This window comes from Bos indicus, chromosome 9 (genome assembly GCF_029378745.1).
Source record: "Bos indicus isolate NIAB-ARS_2022 breed Sahiwal x Tharparkar chromosome 9, NIAB-ARS_B.indTharparkar_mat_pri_1.0, whole genome shotgun sequence".
Taxonomy (NCBI): domain Eukaryota; kingdom Metazoa; phylum Chordata; class Mammalia; order Artiodactyla; family Bovidae; genus Bos; species Bos indicus.
In genome coordinates this window covers 104,011,469-104,034,095 of record NC_091768.1, presented here as the reverse complement: position 1 = coordinate 104,034,095, position 22,627 = coordinate 104,011,469, and the positions used below count along the sequence as shown (strand labels likewise).

At 45.2% G+C, this 22,627-nt stretch overlaps 1 protein-coding gene across 13 annotated transcripts in view; it reads right to left on the bottom strand.

Annotated features, from left to right (window-relative positions):
• ERMARD (ER membrane associated RNA degradation) overlaps positions 1-22,627 on the bottom strand; it is a 29,088-nt gene that overhangs the window by 6,194 nt on the left and 267 nt on the right. For 2 of the 13 annotated variants that reach the window (XR_011568605.1, XM_070796576.1), the window contains exons 2-12: positions 19,555-19,723; positions 18,137-18,276; positions 17,149-17,250; positions 16,766-16,855; positions 14,160-14,257; positions 13,584-13,720; positions 12,065-12,179; positions 11,066-11,168; positions 6,143-6,172; positions 5,037-5,105; positions 3,105-3,278 (exon numbers count right to left, since the gene is read on the bottom strand). Coding sequence is in view for 12 of the 13 variants with exons in the window: in XM_070796576.1 (XP_070652677.1) it covers positions 3,105-3,278; positions 5,037-5,105; positions 6,143-6,172; positions 11,066-11,168; positions 12,065-12,179; positions 13,584-13,720; positions 14,160-14,257; positions 16,766-16,855; positions 17,149-17,250; positions 18,137-18,276; positions 19,555-19,723 (1,227 nt within the window). In the remaining variant the exon portion in view is untranslated. Of the gene's footprint in view, positions 1-3,104; positions 3,279-5,036; positions 5,106-6,142; positions 6,173-11,065; positions 11,169-12,064; positions 12,180-13,583; positions 13,721-14,159; positions 14,258-16,765; positions 16,856-17,148; positions 17,251-18,136; positions 18,277-19,554; positions 22,584-22,627 lie in introns of those variants that run through there. The other 11 variants (XM_019967713.2, XM_070796578.1, XM_070796581.1 and 8 more) reach the window with 11 other exon arrangements.

Below are 22,627 nucleotides of genomic sequence, written 5' to 3'. Positions count from 1 at the left end.
CATTCTGGAGTGTGAAGTCAAGCAGGCCTTAGGAAGCATTACTACAAATAAAATTAGTCAAGGTGATGGAATCTCAGCTGAGCTATTTCAAATTCTAAAAGATGATGCTGTGAAAACGCTGCACTCAATATGCCAGCAAATTTGGAAAACTCAGCAGTGGCCACAGGACTGAAAAAGGTCAGTCTTCATTCCAATCACAAAGGGCAGTGCCGAAGAATGTTCAGATTACCACATAATGGCACTCATTTTCACATGCCAGCAAGGTAATGCCCAAGGTCTTTCAAGTTAGCCTTGAATAGCACGTGAACTGAGAACTTCTAGATGTTCAAGCTGGATTTAGAAAAACCAGAGGTCAAATTGCCAACATCCTTTGGATCATAGAAAAAGCAAGAGAATTCCAGAAACACATCTGCTTCATTGACTACGATAAAGCCTTTGACTGTGTGGATCACAACAAACTGTGGAAAATTCTTCAAGAGATGGGAGTATCAGACCACTTGACCTGCCTCCTGAGAAACCTGTATGCAGGTCAAGAAGCAACAGTTAGAACCAGACATAGGACAATGGACTGGTTCAAAATTAGGAAAGGAGTAAGTGAAGGCTGTATATTGTCACCCTGCTTATTTAATTACTATGCAGAGTACAATCATGTGAAATGCTGGGCTGGATGAAGCACAAGCTGGAATCAAGACTGCCGGGAGAAATAGCAGCAACCTCAGACATGCAGATGATACCACTCTAATGAAACAAAGTGAAGAGGAACTAAAGAGCGTCTTGATGAAAGTGAAAGAGGAGAGTGAAAAAGCTGGCTTAAAACTCAACATTTGAAAAACTAAGATCATGGCATCTGGTCCCATCACTTCATGGCAAATAGATGGGGAAACAATGGAAACAGTGAGACTTTCTTTTTGTGGGCTCCAAAATCACTGCAAATGGTGACTACAGCCATGAAATTAAAAGACGCTTGCTTCTCAGAAGAAAAACTATGACCAACCTAGACAGCATATTAAAAAGCACACGCATCACTTTGCTGACAAAGGTCCATCTAGTCAAAGCTATAGCTTTTCTAGTAATCATGTACAGATGTGAGAGCTGGACCATAAAGAAGGCTGACGCCAAAGAAGTGATGTTTTCAAACTGTGCTGGGGAAGACTCTTGAGAGTCCCTTGAACAGCAAGGATATCAAACCAATCAACCCTAAAGGAAATCAGTCCTGAATATTCATTGGAAGGATTGATGCTGAAGCTGAAGCTGAAGCTCCAATCCTTTGGCCACCTCACGCAAAGAGCCAACTCACTGGTAAAGAGCCTATGCTGGGCAAGACTGAGGGTAGGAGAAGAAGGGAGTGACAGAGAATGAGATGGTTGGAAGCTATCACTGAATCAATGGACATGAGTTTGAGCAAATTCCCAGAGGTAGTGAAGAACAGGGAAGCCTGGCATGCTGCAGTGAGGTTGCAGAGTCGGACATGATTTGCCACTGAAGAACAGCAAAGTCAGTGAGTTGATAGCTGAGAAACTTAATACATGTAAGTCAAAAGCTTCCCTATGTATAAGCAGTGACTACCTAGAGCTCTCAACAGCTCAGAACCACTCAAATGGCCAGCTGTTACTTGGAGAAGAAATGCAGTCAACTTCCATTTACTCTGACACCTACACAGATCAGAGAGCAATCAGGCTCACAGGGCGGTTGGTACCTGGTAGGGTCGCCAGGACTCACACCTGAAGCGATGAGCCTGTGGCCACCACAGCACACGTGGCTTCCCTGGTGACAGGAGCCGTGGGAGGGCCTCTGAGCATTGGGGACACATGGGGGGCGGTGCGGGGGCGGCAGGGGAGGGGGACGCGGCTCTGGGGCTCAGTCTTGAGGGAGAGCGGGGAAGCTGGAGAGTGAAGCGGGGGACGGGCCTTGGGGCCTGAGCAGCCACTTGTCGGGGAACAGTGTTCAGTCTTGCAAAAGTACCAATTATCCCCACATTAATCCATCAGGAGCTCATCCCTGTGGGCTTCCTGTTTAACTTCACAGTTCACTGGAATAATAACAATTAGAGAAGAGGCAGCACATTCTGAAGAAGAGGAGAAACAGGACCATAATGTCAGACACCAATGTTAGTATTAATGTCGACACCAACTAACCTGTTGTAAGACCTAGTAAAGACAGGAAAGGGAGTCCAGGTCCGGAGTCCAGGGCACCCTGCATAGAGGTGTTTATTCTCTAAATGGGGTTGGCCAACTTGCAAGCAATTTGTTAAAGAAAAAAATGAGCTAGATTCCCAGATGAAATAAATTCCTGCTGGATCAAAAGATGTAAATGCAAAAAAAGCTATAGAACTATAATGGAAAGATATGAATACTTCTATAATTTTGGAAAACAAAAGGTCTTTTAAGAACTCCAAATGCATAAGCCAGAGAGGAAAAACCTAAAGATACGTAACAGCAATATAGATAGAGAGACCGTCATAATGAGAGAAGGACAAATATCATATGATATCGCTCATATGTGGAATATAAAAAAGTGGTACAAATAACTTATTTACAAAATAGAGACAGAGTCACAGCAGCAGAAACCAATCTCACAGCTACCAGGGGATAAGGGGGCCCGGGGATGAACGGGGGACTGGGCCGACACACACACACCGCTACACACGAAACGGGGACTCAAGGACCCGCTGTGCAGCGCGGGGACTCCACTCAGTGATCACACGCTCCACCACAGAGGCCTGTACAGGAGAGGAGTCTCAGACAGCGGAGACAGATATATGTATATATATGTGTGTGTGTGTAAGTGATTCACTTTGCTGTGCACCTGAAGCTAACACACTGTAAATCAACTATACTCCATTAAAACTTTTTAAGTAAATAAATACAGATTTAGAGTAAAAAAAAAAACGATGAATTATTTTAGGTGAGATCAAGTAATATTAATTTATTTGTTATAGAGAATACATGTCCACAAGTAATCTGTTCAGATGCAGGCAAGCCGTAACTCAAATAAATTAAAACAAAAGATAATTAAAATATAACTAATTACATTTGGAAACAACTCCATTCCCTCTCAACTGAAAGAAGTGAACCTAATGAAACATCTTCTTCCCTACACATTACCTTAAACACTGCTAACAGATCTTCATCGATAAATCTGAGTAAAAGGACAAAGCAAAACGCAAGCAGCTGACTGGCTGCTTCTTTCGGAAATTCAGGTAAACTGACTTCCCCATGGCTTAACCGATCTCTTAGACGGGGACCCTCCTGATGGTTTAGGAAATCCCAGAGAAATTCCTACCAAAAAAAGGACACAAAAAATATGTGGTTAGTATTCTCAGCAGAAAGAAGGAAGTCTGAAGGCCTAGAAAGGGCAAGCCGAAGCAGCAGTGTTCATTACGGAAAAGTGAGCCTGGAAGAGAGAGTCAGTCAAGGTCACAGAGCAGACAAGCACCAAGTCACCCGGGATCCCTCGGCTTCTCCTACACCCGCCGCCTCTGCTGCGTTCTCCTGTGGGACCTCCCTTCTGTGTATCAGCACCCTGCTACCCGAGGCAGGATGCTCCTGGGAAGCCCTGTTCTCTGGAACTGCACCCCACAACCTCAGGCAGGAGCCCTACTGCTCAGGCTGGATCTCCCGGGAGCCGTGTTTCTGCACCCATTCCTAGGCAGGCTGACAAGAACCTGGCAAGTCCAGAGGACTGGGCACCAGGGCTGCAGAGCTGCCTGCGCAGCCCCAGTGCTCGGCAGCAGCACCAGAGGACTGGGCACCAGGGCTGCAGAGCCGCCTGCACGGCCCCAGTGCTCGGCAGCAGCACCAGAGGACCGGGCACCAGGGCTGCAGAGCCGCCTGCACGGCCCCAGTGCTCGGCAGCAGCACCAGAGGACCGGGCACCAGGGCTGCAGAGCTGCCTGCATGGCCCCAGTGCCCGGCAGCAGCACCAGAGGACCGGCACCAGGGCTGCAGAGCTGCCTGCACGGCCCCAGTGCTCGGCAACAGCACCATTCCCAGCCTCACCCCCCGAAGGACGAGGACTGTGTTGACCACACCTGGAATCCACAGCTGTGCTCACGACAACACCGGTTTTCTTTCCCCTCGTCCCTCTTTCTCACATGTCCTTTCTCAGATCACCCTTTTATTTTTGAAGCCCTGTGAAGACACGGCTGTTTTCTTAATGGCAAACGTTCAAGAACTCTTCCACAGGCAGAGGAAAAAGAGTCAGAAAACCAAATTTTCTGATTCAGGCAAACTGCCGCTGGACAGAGGAGTCAGAGAGATTCAAGATGAAGATAAACGAGTTCAATCATGCTAACTTCCTGGTAGCAGAAAGGAGTGACTGATGTCACACAGCTGACTCCCAGTTAAAAAATATAAAAATTCTATTTACAGTCCAAAGAAGTCACTGCAATATCCTCATAAAATACAAAAATTTGACAAATAGAAACAGTTCTAAAAAATTATCTTCTCATCCAACACTCCATCTTACTAGTCACATCCGACTTTACTGTTAACAAAGCAGACAGAGCCCCTGCTATCAGCACAGACGGGCTCCCTGCTGGCTCCGATGGTAGAGAATCCGCCTGCGATGCAGGAGACCTGGGTTCTATCTCTGAGCCAGGAAGATCCTCTGGAGAAGGGAACGGCTACCCACTCCAGTATTCTTGCCTAGAGAATCCCATGGACAGAGGAGCCTGGTGGGCTACGCACATACAGTCCATAGGCTCACAGAGAGACGGACGTGACTGAACGACTAACACTGTGACACGTTTCATCAGTAAACTCACAGAACCCACAAGTTCAAACACTGTCAGGACCAGGGTGACTAAGTCGTCAGGTCCTAGGGAAAGGACGTCTGAATAATCAGCATGAAGCACAGGACCTGAGCTTGCTCAGAGCTCAGCCAGCGTCGGCTGCAAAGACAGTGGAATTCAGACGTGTGAATGCTCCAGAAGCACTTCTGGGCAGGAAACAAGACAAAATTAATGTCATTTTTGAGAAGATCTAATCATATTGGTAAGTAGCAGGGTATTAAATTATAAATGCCTGACACTTTACCATTGCAGGCTCTCCCAGGAAAAGAGGAAGTTGGTTGATTTTACCATCATTCAAGTGTTTTGCCAATATCTAAAACAGCAAAAGGAAGTAAAATGATTAACTGGTATACACATATACACACACAGAACTTTCAGTATCAAAACATCCTATACATGTGGCATGACATGGGTTAAGTCAGTATCAAAACATCCTATACATGTGGCATGACATGGGTTAAGTCAGTATCAAAACATCCTATACATGTGGCATGACATGGGTTAAGTCAGTATCAAAACATCCTATACATGTGGCATGACATGGGTTAAGTCCAAAGCAGATTAAATAAGAACAGTCTTAAAGTAGCAACCACCTATTTAAGAAAGGTCTTCTTAACCAATATAATGAGTTTAAGAAGATATATATACGTGTTCTTAACTGTGTGAATGTATGTGTTCATGTGTTTACATGTGTCTAGGTGTGTATATGTGCTTATATATATTCATGTATATGTATGTGCATATACGGGCTTCCCTGGTGGCTCAGATGGTAAAGAATCCACCTGCAATGCAGGAGACCCAGGTTCAATACCTGGGTCAGGAAGATCCCCTGGAGAAGGGAATGGCAACCCACTCCAGTATTCTTGCCTGGAGAATTCCATGGAGCCTGGGGCCTGGTGGGCTACAGTCCATGGAGTCACAAAGAGTCGGACACAACTGAGCAACTAACACATACTCATGTGTGCGTGTATGTATGTGTGTGTTTATGGGTAGTTTGTGTATATGTGTATATATGTGTTTATGTATACCTGCAAACACTGTACATGGTGCGTTTACACATATATACATGTGTGTACATGTATTTTGTGGCCTTTCCATAATTACTAATTAGCCGGAAAGCTATACTCAACACTATCATCAGCTTTTTCTTTTTTTCTGCTTATGTGAGTAAGCATAAGCATATTATGTCCTCAATATTTTCCTGCGAGCATATGATTTATGGTTTTTAATTTGATTGATTTAATTTTAATTAAAATCAAATTAATTTGATTTTTAATTTTATATTTTAATTTTTATTTTAAACAAATGCAACGTTCTGTTTATCTCAAGATATCTTAGAAGTTTACTTACTTCATCGAAGGTAGTATAAAGAACTGTTGACTTCAGAAAAGGAAAGAAAATAAATAATTAAAGCAAAACACAAGTCATGTGACATTATTCAAAGCAGGAAAAAATTCTAGCACAGGGACACAAGTATGAAGCCTTCATTTGTAAATAAAACTTTATCTAGCAACACTTTGGGAAGGACGTGGCTGACAACATAAACACGATACACAAGGCATGAAGATACAGTGATCCTGGCAGGCAAGCCCCATGAGACTATCGCCCTCACACGCTCAGCAATTCAGGATCCCACAGCTTCACAAATCACTACTCACACACAGAGCACCTCTACTGATGGCTGGTATTTGTGTGCAAGTGAGCACAATCAAGTATTTTCTCCAACAAGCAGCCCGTGCCTTTCACACTTCTTGAGTAACTGGCACAGCAGGGTTTACAGATGTAGTTCGGGGCCAGACTGCCTCGACGTTCCAATCCCAACTTCAGCACCTTCTGCACGTGAAACCCCAAGGACCTTCACACACCCCAGTTTCTCTGCTAAACCAGAAGTGAGGAACGCCCATCTCAAAGGCTTCTGGGGAAGTCAACACGATTTTACACACAGCATGCTAAAATCAGTATTGTGAGGAGGTCGAGCACCCAAAAAGCATGTTGCACTTATTAATGCTTAATAACAGATTTTCATTTTAATATTATCAAATATTCTTCAACATGTATTACTGTGCAGATGGCTCTAAAGCCTGTTCTGCTGATGCTAAAATCTCCCCTGAGCTCTATTCTAAGTATTCAACTGCCTACTAAATATCCCTACCACTTCCTCAAAAAGACTGAACTTCTCACTCATCTCCATAAATGATGGAAATTAACTTCTATCTTGTTTTACAGAATTGGTATAAATATCGTCTCTTGCACCCCTAATACACATAAGCTTCTAAAAAGTCACAAAGTCTCATTCATCTTCACAACCTCCATTGACTCTGAAGAGATCTTATGCCATAAAATAATCATAGAATTTGCAAAAGCAATTTATAGTTTTACAAAGTATTTTCATTTGTATATCGCCTTATAAGTAAACTGTATAAACATTATTTTTCATACAAAGTTAAAAGCACATTGTATTTCCTTCCTGACCACTTGCCCAGTCCCCATGTCTTTGAGAGAGAAGCTTCATCTAACTTATTTCATCTGTTTGATGACTGTCATTTATAACTTTATTGCTACTTCTGTCTCGGTTGTTTGGAAAAGGTATATGGATTCATTACATATTCTAATGTACTGTCTACAGAATATAAGATAAAGTCAAGCATGTATTTGCTGATACTTTTTAAGTTGACCTGTCTTTATACTTAGAAATGTCTCTTTATTTTTTATTTTTTTTAATTTAAATTTATTTATTTTAATTGGAGGCTAATTACTTTACAATATTGTATTGGTTTTGCCATACATCAACATGAATCTGCCACGGGTATACACATGTTCCAATCCTGAACCCCCATCCCACCTCCCTCCCCATACCATCCCTCTGGGAAAAGTAGCTTTCCTTGGTGGCTCAGACGCTTAAGAAACTGCCTGCACTGCAGGAGACCCAGGTTCAATCCCTGGGTTGGGAAGATCCCCTGGAGAAGGAAATGGCACCCAACTCCAGTATTCTTGACTGGAGAATTCCATGGACAGAGGAGCCAGGTACAGCCCATGGGGTCGTGAACAGGCAGTTAGGACTGAGTGACTATCACTCACTCATCAGTACTGATGTTAGGTTTATTCTGGATAAAAGTCTGGGCTAAAATTTAAGATATTATTTGATAAACTGTATCCTCTGCAGAAACAGCCACAGTATCTACTTGTGCAGTGAAATGACAACGAAATGACCAAATTCATGAACCACAGCGTCATGCACTGAGTGGCCAGGACACCATGAAGTCAATTCTAAGAACACTCGAATGAGAGCTGACACTGGGGCTCCAGCTCTTTCCACTGAAGGCCAGGCTTCACTCCATGACACTGGGCTGGGCAGAGCCCAGTGAGAGGCACTGGGTGTGGGCACCAGCGGGCACCAGCAGACCAAGTATGGGCATCCCAGGCCCAAGGGTGACACAGAGGCCTCTACAAAACGCAGGGCAGAGCCAGCTCCAGATGAGACAGAGGCAGAGTGCAGAGGGAAGCAGTGTTAGCGCTGAGCAGAGCCAGCTCCAGATGAGACAGAGGCAGAGCAGAGGGAAGCAGTGTTAGCGCTGAGCAGAGCCAGCTCCAGATGAGACAGAGGCAGAGCAGAGGGAAGCAGTGTTAGCGCTGAGCAGAGCCAGCTCCAGATGAGACAGAGGCAGAGCAGAGGGAAGCAGTGTTAGCGCTGAGCAGAGCCAGCTCCAGATGAGACAGAGGCAGAGCAGAGGGAAGCAGTGTTAGCGCTGAGCAGAGCCAGCTCCAGATGAGACAGAAGTAGTGCAGAGGAAAGCAGTGTTAGCGCTGAGTAGACAAGGCTCTGGGAGGTCACCCCTGTGGCCCCAAGTGGCCACGCAGGGAACAGCAGGCAAGGAAGAGGAAAGGTGTGCATGTCCAGGAACTGGCAAGGAGTCTAAATGATGCTGGTGAAATCAAGTAGAGAACAAAGTGCAGAAGGCTGGGGCCAGACTCTGAGATCCTTTAAACCATGCAGAAACGTGAGCAGTGCAATCAGGTGCTGGAAGTCATGAAAGGCTTTTAAGCAGATGGGTTCATAGAAGACACAGGAATACTCATAAACTTAGCAAATAATCAGTGGCAGTGTGATTAGAGGAGGAGGAGAAGCACGAAGACCTGTGAGACACAAGCTCAGGTGAGCAAGATACGAGCCAGCGAGGCCGAGCACTGATGGACCATGGGATAAATCAGGGGCAGGACCGACTAGCAGGGTGACGCACAGGAGGATGGAGGACAAGCGGAGCACAGTTGGCGCCGAAGCTGGATGCAGAGCCATGAAGAGGACAGAGTTATGTCTGACTCTTTGCAACTCCATGAATCACAGCATGCCAGGCCTCCCTGTCCTTCAACAACTCCCGGAGCCTTCTCAAACTCATGTCCATCGAGTCAGTGATGCCATCCAACCATCTCATCCTCTGTCATCCCCTTCTCCTCCCGCCTTCAATCTTTCCCAGCATCAGGGTCTTTTCAAATGAGCCAGCTCTTCGCATCAGGTGGCCAAAGTATTGGAGTTTCAGCTTCAACATCAGTCCTTCCAATGAATATGCAGGACTGATCTCCTTTAGGATGGACTGGTTGGATCTCCTTGCAGTCCAAGGGACTCTCAAGAGTCTTCTCCAACACACAGTTCAAAAGCATCAATTCTTCGGGGCTCAGCCTTCTTTATGGTCCATCTCTGACATCCATACATGACTACTGGAAAAACCATAACTTTGACTAGACGGACCTTTGTCAGCAAAGTAATGTCTCTGCTTTTTAATATGCTGTCTAGGTTGGTCATAGCTTTTGTTCCAAGGAGCAAGCATCTTTTAATTTCATGGCTGCAGTCACCATCTGCAGTGATTTTGGAGCCCAATAAAGTCTGTCACTGTTTCCATTGTTTCCCCATCTATTTCCATGAAGTGATGGGACCAGATGCCAAGATCTTAGTTTTTTGCACGTCAGCAGATGGCGGAGTAGAAAGACGTGCGCTCATCTTCTCCTGCGAGAACTCCAAAACTGCGGCTCACCGCTGAACCACTGCCGACAGGAGGATGCTGGAGCCCACCGAAAAAAGACACCCATGTCCAGGGACGAAGGAGAAGCCCAGACAAGACGGTAGGAGGGGCAAGATCATGTGTGGAATAAGGATAGTAAGGAATATCAGAGAACAAACTTGTGGAAGAAGAAAAATGCCTCTTTTGAAATAAAGTAAGTCTGGGAGCTGGGGAAGCACCTACGAACATATTCAACAAACAGGTGCAAACATACCACAGGAGATCAAAGAACCGTGAGTGAGAAAGAATGCCTTGAAGACGGCTGGATTTAACGCGCTGAACCCCCCTCTCAGCACTGCTTTAGCGGCATCAACAACTCGTGCCATGTGGGGCTCTCATTTCCGTTAGTTTCGGAGTATTTTCTGACTGGTGTTGCTCCCACACAGGTCACAGCTCAGACACTGGATTATGTGAGCTCTCCCAGGGGATGCATATAAAGAGGAGTAGAGGGCTGAGAGCAGGGTTTTTTGAGGAATGCCTATTTACCGGGAAAAAAGAGGAAGACAAACTAGGGAAAGAAACAAGAACACCAGGTAGGGCAGATGCTTGTGCTCGTCCCACAATAGATATTCTCCCTTTCCCCTAGCTAATGCATTCTCCCATAGCCCACTAGGGCACGGCCACTCAAAGGCATCTCTAAGCCCCACTGGCAGCTCTGGCCAAAAGGAAGCAGGCTCTTCAGAGAAGGCAAGCTGCAGACCACCCATGCCCACCTTGTGGGGTTGCAATAGCACACCAGTAACCATGGCTACAGAGAAAGCATGAGCACCAACCACTTTTATGACATCATTAAGTTTAAAAAACGACTTGGAAATTTTTTTTTCCCATTTTTATCCTGCCCAGTTGTGTCTGACTCTTTGCAACCTCATGGACTATACAGTCCATGGAATTCTCCAGGCCAGAATACTGGAGTGGGTAGCCTTTCCCTTCTCCAGGGATCTTCCCAACCCAGGCCTCCCACACCACAGTCAGATTCTTTATGAGCTGAGCCATAAGGGAAGACTCACAGATAAATATAAATCATACAAAATCAAAATAGGAAACCACAAAAAATGACAGTCAAGCCTTCCAAAGAAAGTTCTTGCGAGAAAATTCATTTAACGATAAACAAAAACAAGATGGTAAAAACTTTAATTAGGGACAGAAAACCGTCAGCACAGCAGCAGCCAGCAGCACCGACCACCAGGCAGGCGAGCAGGCGACCACCAGGCATGCGTACCTCAGCAGTGAGAAGCCTCTTTGGACATTCGTTAACTTCAGCAAACACCCTCCTAAGTCCAGTCTCCAGCTGCATCAACAACAATATGGCACAGTCAGCAAACCTGTGAAATTGAAGGAAAGCAGTGAAACTTCATGTTTTAAAGGTAAACTCTGGCGCTAACACCATAATGATAAGGGTGCTGCTTTCCAGGGTTCCCCACGTGTGTCCAAAGCAGCGAGGGTGGCGTCACTCACTAACACGAGAAACAGAAGCAGAGTCAGGTCTCACGGGTGAGCGACAATACAACTGTCTTCTGGTGTTTTAATGATGATGAGACATTTTAGAAGCTGCAGCAGAACAGAATGTCGCCAAATACCTGCCAAACTTGTTTCATCTAGAAAGTACTCAGACACCAGGGTGCCAGTGGGCTCTCACGGTTTCCAATCAAGTGTCTGCATCAGGACAGAGTAACGGGGAGAGAAGTGGAGCCCGCTGACCTCCCAGACCAACACTCAGGGCCTGCTCCCCGGGGAACAGAGGCAACTGACAACCTCTGTCCTGATTCTCTAACACTGCACATCGTGTTTCAGTCACAGTAAGAGCTTGAAAAATATTAGTAAGTCCATTCAAAAAAGTAACTATTGGGGCGCTCCTTGGTGGCCGAGTGGTTAGGACCCTGGGTTTCTACAGCCATGGCCCGGGCTCAATCCCTGATCAGGGAACTGGGGTCCTGCGAGGTGTGCAGAGCAGCCAAAATGATTTCTTAATTTCTAAAATAAAAATTAAATTAAAATAATTATCATTATTAACTATATAAAACTGTACCAAAAAACAAAAAAATGTTTAAAACACAATTACAAGATGCCTTTCAATTAATTACAGGAAGATAATTTATGCTCGGGTCGACTCCTGTTCGCTTTTACTCCAACAGCAGCACAGTACGGGAGGCAGAGGCTTCTAGGAAGGCCTGGCCTCCAGACCACCAGTGGCCACTCTGTAAAGCCACACTGCAGGTACCTGTGAGACTTTAACTTGGTTAATGCAACTTCCCAATATGGCAACATGATTTTCAGTATAAACGTGGACTTCTTCATCACTTCTTCTAATACTGAAAGCACCTCAGATGTAACATCTGTAAAACAGCAAACATTTTTAAGCACAATCACACTGATCAGTGGAAAAAAGGCGTGAACACACTTAGGGAGTCATGCCACTGGGCCGACCTCTTTAAGAAGACGGACCATGGGCAATGTGTGCCGTCTAAGAGAGAGGCTACCTGAATGAGGCCAGGGCGGCAGGTGACCATGTGAGGGCCCAGGGCGACCCCTGGGCCCCCACACAGAGGCTGAAACTGTGTGAGCAGAAGAGTTCAGGGGCAACTGGTTGACCACGCTGACCAAGAAAATACATCTTCCAAAGATACAGGAAGTAAGAGTGAACCCAAAGGTAAACTCCGGACTTAAGGTGACCATGCCGTGTCCATGTCGGCTCATCCATCCGTGGCAACCGACGTCCCACCTGGTGAGAGACGCTGACAAGGGAGACCGGTGGGGAAACCTCTGCACCTCCTTCCTGATTCTGTTGTAAACTTAAAACTGCTCTACACAAGTCAAGTCTTAAAAAATATATGCTGTTGGCAGTCACCAGACGACCAAAAGATTCCATGATACCAAAAGGCTAAGACCACTGGGGCCAAGATGCTGTGTGCTCTTCCCACCAGGGTTTACATCAGCAAGTACAGACACGGCATGTCTACCTCCAGACAGGAAAAGGAATGGGCCTGGAGCAGACACAGCGTTTATCTGTTCTCTTGAAGTCCTGTGTCGTCAACCTCACTAACCTGCTAAGACTGCGACGTGAAAAAAAAAAAAGGTGATATTTGTTGCTGTTCAGTTGCTAGATTGTGCCCAGCTCTTGGTCACCCCGTGGACTGCAGCCCCAGGCTTCTCTGACAATGGCATTTCCCAGGCAAGAATACTGGAGTGGGCTGCCATTTCCTTCTCCAGGGGATCTTCCCAACCCAGAGACTGAATCCTCGTCTCCTGGGCTGGCAGATGGGTTCTTTCCACTGAGCCACCAGGGAAGTCCCAGGATGGCACAGGAGAGCACTTACACCAGGGGCACTTCTGGCCTCGCCATTAAGAGAGCTGAGCAAGAGAGCCGAGAGGAGGGAGTGCACGCCACAGATGGCCCAAGCCACACGTCTGCACGAGACACCGATTTTACCAATGCTGGTTCATGTTGATTAGTATTATTAATATTGATCAACATTATTAATATTATTCACCAATAATATTAACACTGATTCATGTAGCCGTGATCGTCAGACTCCCGGTGCCAAACCTGGGGGCACCATGCGAAGAGGTGAGGATTTATGTGGCAAAGTTTAAGAGGTTCTTCGTGAAACTTTCAAAGGCATATTGCCCCTGGAGAGTAACTATTCCTCCCACAGAGCTCGAGTCTCAGTCCTGCTTAATAACGCTATAAACACCTTTACAAAGACAGAGTCAAAGAAAAACGTGAAATTGGTACTTGCCAGGAAAAACGATCAAATCCTCTAGGCTCGTAAGAGTCACGAAAGGTCGATGTGCCAATGTGAAGTTCGTCTGTTGAAGGAAGCCGGTCAGTAGCTGACCCAGTCCTGCTGTCAGCAGCACCATCATTGAGCAGTATCTAGTGGGAAAGAGCACAGACATCTGTCAGAAACACGAACCCAGCACACATATGAAAAGCTCTACTTAGAAAAAAAAAGTTTAAAATTAAAAAGCAAAACAGTATCAAATTTCAGAAAATCCCACTGGCTGTGGGGATGAAGCTGTGCAGTGGCCCAGAGGACCAGTGACCTCTCAGGAACCGGTGAGCTGAAACCCAGGACGCCACCCACTGGAAGCTGTGCATGTCACCACTTCCGCTGCTGAGAGTAAGTCAGTGAAATCGTAACCCGATCACCACAGCAGCCATTTGGCCACTAACATCCAGCTTTGTCTTCAACATCCTGAACCCAAACTCTCTTATTTATCTTAAAACACATCTTTCCGTGATATGAAATTCAAAACAAAACAAACTTCTCAGCATATGAAGAAAGCGCGCGCATGCCTCCCCGAGCACCTACTTGGGCGGAACCTCCTGAGGGGCTGCGAAGCCGTGCCACAGGACGTTGCGGAGGTTGAGCCCGCGCGGAGAGCCCACGAAGACCTTGAGCACGTCCATCTGGGGGGGGCAGGGCACGGGGTTACTCAGGAGCCAACCCAGCTGGGACCACGTGAGCTTTCCTCCCCGGAACCGAGGGCACCACGAGTGCAGAGCACGGAAGCCCACAGGAACGAACCCGTGTGAGCCGAGCACTCACGCCAGACGCTTTCTGCTCGTATTCCTTACTCGCTCGCCCTGGGGACGCCCTCTGAGGGAGATGCTGTACTCGCGCCACACACGTGAGAGGCGTACGGCAGGGAGGGGTGAGACCAGGGGTGCAGAGGCCCCAGAGCCACAAGTGGATGGGACCCCCCAGGACACACCGCTTCCAGGCCACACGTTGAGAGGCCCCGTCGGTAGATAAGACAACTCCATGGCAAACGACGGATGAGACTGCACGGCAGGCAGCTGAGCAACAAGGCTCGGCCTCCTGTCTGACGTGAAGCTCTCCATTCACCTGCTCCATCCTCCTACCCATCAACACAAAGTGAAGACCCTCCAGTACAAGGATCCTGCTTGTCCAGCTCCAACACTAACACCTTCCCTGAGCATTCTCTGGGTGTGCAGCACCACGCGTTACAGGAGATTCAGAACACACGGAAGCTGCTCAGAGACTAAGAGGACTCAGACCCGTGTCGCAAGAAAGAGGAGTTGAGACTCCCAGAGACTCACAAAAGGACTGAAGCTGCTTCATTCACCTGCAGACTCGGGGGGAAGGGGAGACAGGTGCTCTGAATGCCCCCAGGGGCAGGAACTCACACAAGGGGTTTTAACTCAGCACCAGAACGTCTGACAGCCAGCCCTTCTGTGCTACTCCAAGTAGTCCTGGCTCTCACACTAACTTAAAATACTTCAACATGAACTTAATTAAATATCAATAACTATAACAACATTAATAATTAAATATTACTTCCTTAAAATTTACTATTATTTTAAATTAATTGTTCATACCATCTGGGAAATTACAAGTATATATGCCAAGGATCTAGGAAAATTACCTGGGAGCTGCAAGGGCTGTGGGTGGACAGAAGCCTCACTGCACAACACAGGCAGAAAACCGAGGACAGAGCAAAACACGGGATTTCGGAGTTCAGTGTGACGACAAGCAGTCTGTACTTCAGTCCACACGCTCCACCAAAGGCGATGACCCTAAGCTGGCAGGGGTAACGAACTACCAGGAAGCGCAGGAAAGCTTCCCTGACGGCAGTTTCTCAGTGAGTCCCGCCTGTAAACGTCCTCCTGCTGGGCACCACCCTGGCTTGCTTCTTCACCTTGACCTGACTTATTCAGTTGCCTGAAGGTTACTCACTGGTCTTAAACAATCATGATCATGTGGCCTCGAGAAGACTTTGAAAAAGTACCCATTTTTAAACTGGCATCTAAATTTTTTTTCAACTTAAGTTTCAGTAGCTGCAAAAGGTATACTTTCTCACGTGTTAAAAATATTGATTTTTTAAATAATAAAATTGTAATAAAAGATGCTTACTCCTTGGAAGGAAAGTTATGACCAACCTAGATAGAATATTCAAAAGCAGAGACATTACTTTGCCAACAAAGGTCCGTCCAGTTAGGGCTATGGTTTTTCCAGTGGTCACGTATGGATGTGAGAGTTGGACTGTGAAGAGAGCCGAGTGCCAAAGAATTGATGCTTTTGAACTGTGGTGTTGGAGAAGACTCTTGAGAGTCCCTTGGACTGCAAGGAGATCCAACCAGTCTATTCTAAAGGGGATGAGTCCTGGGTGTTCGTTGGAAGGACTGATGCTGAGGCTGAAACTCCAATACTTTGGCCACCTGATGTGAAGAGTTGACTCACTGGAAAAGACTCTGATGCTGGGAGGGATTGGGGGCAGGAGGAGAAGGGGATGACAGAGGATGAGATGGCTGGACGGCATCACCGACTCAATGGATATGAGTTTGGGTAAACTCTGGGAGTTGGTGATGGACAGGGAGGCCTGGTGTGCTGCAGTTCATGGGGTTGCAGACAGTCAGACATGACTGAGCGACTGAACTAAACTGAACTGAACTCTTTAAAGGGTTAAAATTTTACTCTTAAATAAGTTAGTATTATATCTTCTAGAATTACTATTATAATACACAATGAGATCAATAGACTTCAAATTACTCATTTGTCTGGCCCCCAGAGGTTACTATATCAGAGGCTATTCCTCCAGCGTCATCACACCAGAGGCCCTACACATGAGGTCATAAAATGGGTTCGTCACACCAGAGGCACCACACCTGCTCGTCACACCAGAAGCTCTTACACCAGAGGCTCCTACACCTGAGGTCATCACATCAGAGGGTATCATCAAAGCACATTAGCACCAGGACAAGAGAGAGGTGTGTCTCTTGGCTGGAAGCATGGCAATTTTGGCGGAAAGGGTCTGGGAAAGGAAAGTAAGCTTGAATCTCTGAGATAATTAATTTTTTCCTAACATAGTATCAACTTTTGAGGAACAAAAATAGAGTTAACATTGATTGTTTTGGGCTATTTTTCCTCCATCGGTTTTAACTGGACAAGCTTACCACAGGCTGCCCAAAGACTTGAGCAAGTTCCTCAGATGCGAGCAGATCTCTTAAAAGAAAGGGGCAGTCCTTCCCAATCAGTAAATATACCTGAAATTCAAACAAACTTGTGTAACAACTGTATTACAATGAGCCAAATCACATTAACCAAAACATCACCCACAAAGCAGGTGTCTGCACAGATGAGGGGAGGAAAGAACTGGAGACACTGATGTTTCTGATCTCACAATCATTCAAAAAGAAAAATATTTCAAAAATCTGTGCCAAGTGATTATACAGGAAAATAATAATTAAAATCTAGAAATCTCAATGAAACTGCAAAACAGTTTACTGTTCATTCAGACACTTTACGCGGCCAGCAGTGAAAGAGTCCTCACACTCACATCACCCAGGGCTCGCTCCAGACACGACGAGAGCTTCATGAGGCTGAGGCAAATACTGGGAGATTCAGGACTCCTCAAGGCACCAAGTATTTCAGGAAATAACTGTTTAGAATAAGACACGTCAGAATTCATGTTCAATAAGCATTATTTCTCAAAGTCACAATTTTATTAATGAAATTCAAACCTTGAAAGATTTAATTAGCATATTTTAATGACTGTGTTGGTGTAGGCAAACATTTTTTATATAAATACAACAAAATACAAAGAATCAAGAAAAACATTTGAATACCAAAGGAGGTTTTGGGAAGTTCTTTATGTAAATGTTTATTAAAAGCAATAAATTTGGCATAACTGTAAACTGGAAAGTCAAATACTTTGACCTAAATCTTATATCTCATTTTGATTACGTCTTAAAAACATAAATAAGGCAGCTCACCCTGCCACTTAAGTGAGCTACTACACAGGGAGAGGGAAGGCCCTGCCACTCTGTATGAGGAAAGCCAAGTATTTTAGAGTTAGATTTTTATAGTTACTGCTCTATTGTAATCATTTAATGTGCCAAGGGAAATGGCTAGTTTGAACCTTGAACTACCCCACCTCCCTTCTGCCACCCTCAACAAGCCAAGCGTCCCCGCCTCAAGTCCCCTCGTCCCAGTGCCTCAAGAACATCTTTTGATCAGTCTGGAAGGTCTTTTTTTTTTTTTTTGGAGCTGTCCAATTTTTCTGTCCTGGGACCAGCAGCACCCATGCACCAAACCACCTCCCCGAACCCTGATCCTGACACTGCATCCAGAAACCTCCTTTGGGCAAAGGATGTCTCTCAGCTTTTGCAAACAGCTCAACTTTCCCTAGCAACACTCAAGCCTTCTCACAGCCCAGGGCCCAGAGGACAGAGGATACCCCTTTAAAATCAGCAAGGAGCAAAGGCCTCTAAGTGGAATCTGCAGTCTTTCATTTCTAAGACTTTGTTGCTGTTCAAAAGCCAAACCTCTGGAACACCTGTCCACTGGAGCGCCGGTGCGTATCGCATTTCAAACTGCCCCTCGGGCAGAGACGACAGATGCAGGTGGACGGCCTGGCACACGGGGCCCAGCAGCCGCACGCTTTCCGGGTGGTCCAGACCCTGGGCTGCAAGGGCGAGAGAGCAAGTGAGCTCCGCATTGTGTGACGAAAACGCCTACATTGTCAAAGTGCTTCAATGATGAAATTTCAACAAAATTAAGAACCAGTTTAAACTGAACTTAAAACAAAGATACTCATGTTGTGGAAAATAAGTTACATATGTGTTTACCTGATTATAAAAGAAAAACTGTCAGAGAGTTTGAGAAATACAGAAAGGTTCAAATAAGACAAAAAATATTTTTTTAATTTCTTTACCTGTATGTAAGTTTGTATATATAATACTTTAACCTGACTTTTTAATGTAACATTATTAGACCAGATTTCCAATGACATTAATTTATAATTATTATTATTATTTTGGAACATATTTATAATATGAATTTTTGGTTTGAGGGTTTTTTCCGTAAGTTTTGGCTGAACATTTACACGGTTCACAACCCAAAAATATAAAAGGGTGGAAGTCTCTCTCGTGGCACCAGTTCTCCTTCCTATAGCAGCTTTCATATTTCAAGAAATGTTATACATTTCTTGAGTGTATTTAGAAATATTCATACATACACAAGCAAATATTACATGTTGCCCCTATTGTTTCGCTCTGCCATATAGCTCAGAGAGATTTCTGGGCCAGAAAGATGGGCCCCCTTACTCTCTTCCACCCCGCATAATGTTCCCTTGCGCACACTCTTCATAATTTGTTTGAGCAATCCCATAGTGCTTGACATCTGGCTATTTCCAGTGCTCTTCCCTTCTTTCTTCTCTGTCACAGAATGCCTCAAGGAGCCACCTGCCACAGGCACATGCTCACACCTGTGACTGGACCTGTCCTGTATGCTCCTGGATGGAACTGCTGGGCCAGAGTATGTTTGCTTATAATTTTTACAACTATTTTAAAATATTCCAGTCCACATCCCTACTTAAAAAAAGGTACAAGAATGCCCAGAAGACATGTAAAATAACTGTATATACCACTGGTCACCCCATACCCTTAACTCATGACTTCTGTCTGCTTCCCTTTTCCACCAGGACTGCAGGCCGAGAGCCCTCAGCCCACACAGCCTCCAACCCCCCTCCTCACCTGCAGCTTTCCCCTCACTCCCCTGCGCTTCTCTGGTCTCACTCCCTCTCTCTCCACACCGATTCTTTTTCTCTTTGAGCTAAGCCTGTACTATTAATATAACATCTTCTAACCCAAAAAGCAGTGGTCAGAAAGGGAAAGTTTACAGGTTAAGACATTTTAAAGAGAACAGTATTGATGGGCATTTGGGCTGCAGGCAAAATACAAACCTGATTCTGTATAAACCATGCAGTCTGTAATTTTCTTCCAGCATACTTCACCGTTTTGAGTTACAATCCTGCTGATGTCGCAACTTTCTCTGACTTCAAACCCAAGTTTACAGATCATGTCATACACTGAAGGAGAAAGACAGGTGGCAATCGGCTCCCCAACTAATATCTGAAATATAAAACATAAAACACACTCTTCAACAGAAAATATTAACTTTATAATATATTTAAGTCACAGGAAAACTGTTATGTCTTATAGAATATACTCAGGAATAGTTACTGTGTTAACACTTTCTGGATGTCAGAAGAACTATATGATTAAAACACTGTGATTAAATATTAACTAAAGATTACTTATGCAAATATTTTCAAGTAAATGTTTAAAGATATTATTTTATTAAACATAGTATTTTTAACATAAGAATTTACAGAAGCTCAGAATATTTTATGGATAGTGCATTTCCTTTCAGCATTCACAAATTATCCCAAAGTTATCAAAATAAGCATTTTTAAATGAGGGCTGAGAAAAATAGAATATCAAGCTACTAAATGAATTAAACATTAAATAATGCTAAAACGGAGCAAAATGCATAATTCCGACTCCCTACATAGTCTAAAAAGCAGCAAACCATGCTGCTTTTTCATAAAAAGTTAAAAACCAATTCTTCATAATTCTCCTGACATTACGCTAAGATTGCCCAATAACTGCAGAGAGATCATATTCTAGATCTGCAAAGGACCTGGTGTCTTTATGAGATGTGTTAAGGGGTGTGCATTTTCCAACATCAGTAAGTCTCGGCAGCTTCCTAATTTGGAAGCCAGTTGGCTTCAGTTCCCCCATCCCCGTCAGTGTCACCCATTATCCTGTCCACTCTTCCTGTCCCCAAAAGCTTCATTCCTGCTCTCAGCCTTGAAGTCAACCAATGCTTTCAGGTCCCAGCAATTGAGGTACTCTCTGAAAGATTTGTGTGGAATATTCGGCAATCCTCTGTGGCTGACACCCGCTCAGCCAGTCACCACACTTTCCTTGGAACACTGCAAGACAGCATGGGAGGGGGCACTCGCTTCTCCTGCCTGCAGCCTGGCAACTTCCTGCGCCTTTCTGGGTAATTTCCACTCCTTTGAGCATTGCCCTGCAGTTGCAGTGCCTCCTGCTGCAGCAGCTGATTCCAGTCTGCAATCTTTCCAACACCCGCAGGACTGGCTTCACCCGAGAACGCCCACCAGAAACACACCCCATGCATCCGGTGACTTCCCTTCAGAACTCTGCATCCTACTTGCCAGGCTCTTCCATGCAGCTCTGCAGCACAATTTCCTCCTCAGAGACCTGAGTTTCAGCCATGCAGGGACTCTCCTCTAAGTGTTGAAGCTTTAAAATGCCAACCACTTCCCTCAGCTCCTTCAGTCCTCTGGAGTGACTGCTTCCTGCAGCTGCCGTCTCCACCACACTTTCATAGATCTCACTTTATCCCTCACATAACTAGTTAACAATTTTATTCCTAGTTAACACTTGATCATAGTGTGAAAACTCCTGTGGTCTGTCTCTGGACAAAAACAAAAATACAACTCAAAAAGGTTACATTCACATCAAAAGGGACTCCTTGCATTTTAAAAAAGCATTTGAATTCTAAAGGAATGAGCTGAAGTTCTGGAGTGACAGGAGACAGGCAGAAGTGATATTTCTGCACAAAAACTTATCTATTCCACTAGTAAAGTGGGCCCTGAATTTCACAGCTGAGGTTGTAAGTCTCTTTTGGTTGTAGACACCGGATCAACACAGTCGTCCCTCAGACTCAACCAAACAGTAAGATCCTGGAGCAGAGAGACCAGGTCTTACACAACACTGTATGCCCAGGACACAGCAGATGCTGGAACACGATAAATGAAAAACAAAAGTTAAATGAATTATTGGCTCCTCCTACCCCCAGTTGGTGGCTCAGAGGGTAAAGAATTACGTTCAATCCCTGGGTTGGGAAGATCCCCTGAAGAAAAGAATGGCAACCCACTCCAGTACTCTTGCCTGGAGAATCCCATGGACAGAGCATCCTGATGGGCTACAGTCCATGGGGTCGCAGAGAGTCCTATACAACTGGGCAATTAACACTTTCACCCTGAGTTGAAATGGACCTCTCTAAGGCTCCAAGACCTTCAGATTTGGGGAATGGCTACATTCTACTCCTACAGACATGCAATTCTAGAAGTTGGCTTATAGGTTAACTTTTTAAGTTTATATTGTCTTAGACAAGAAGAGACCCTGCTGTTAAACAAGAAATAAAATCCAACCTCAAATCAACAAATAATAGATGCTGCAACGCTTTAACTGCCACTCAAGACAATATCTCTTCTGCGTGTTACACTCAGGGACATGCCTGTCCTCCCACCAGAAGCCCCAAAGCCTGCATTTGTGTATGTGTGGGTATCCCTCCGTGTCTTCTTTGGTACTTCAGTGTCTTGCCCAGAGCGGCATGGGATAATGCAAATGAGTTTGTTTGAGAGCTAGAATAATCTGAATTTGAATTCTTCCTCAGACTCTTTTCCACTTCTTGCCTTGGAAATGTTAACATACCTGAAACTTTCCAGTGTAAAACGGGGCAAAACATAACCACCTTCTACGGTTGCAGTAATCAGAGATAATACTTGAAAAGCACCCGGGACACAGTACTCAGCACTCAACAAGTAGCAGCTAGTACTAAAAACTGCTCACAGATAATCGATTGACACTGAAATCCCTGAGAGAGGAAAGTAAAATCTTTATTGTGAGGCAACCCCACTGAGGCAGCCAGTTAATGAGACCCTTTGATTTAGTTTTACGTTATCAAAGTGGCCTAAAGATATCAACTACAATTCTAATTTTCAAGTGTGAACCAGAGGCCTGATCACCACACATACTTCCCACATCGCTAAGGAACCACCTAGAGGACACTTCCTTTAGGGGCGAAGGCCAGTCAGAACAAAGCCTAAAAGCCACGGCGCGCTGCGCGTGCCCGCCCGCGGTCGTGGGAACAGGTCCTGGACTTCGCGGTGGCGGCTGCAGAGCTTCCCCTCGCGCGCAGGGCGCAGGCTCGGTCCCCAC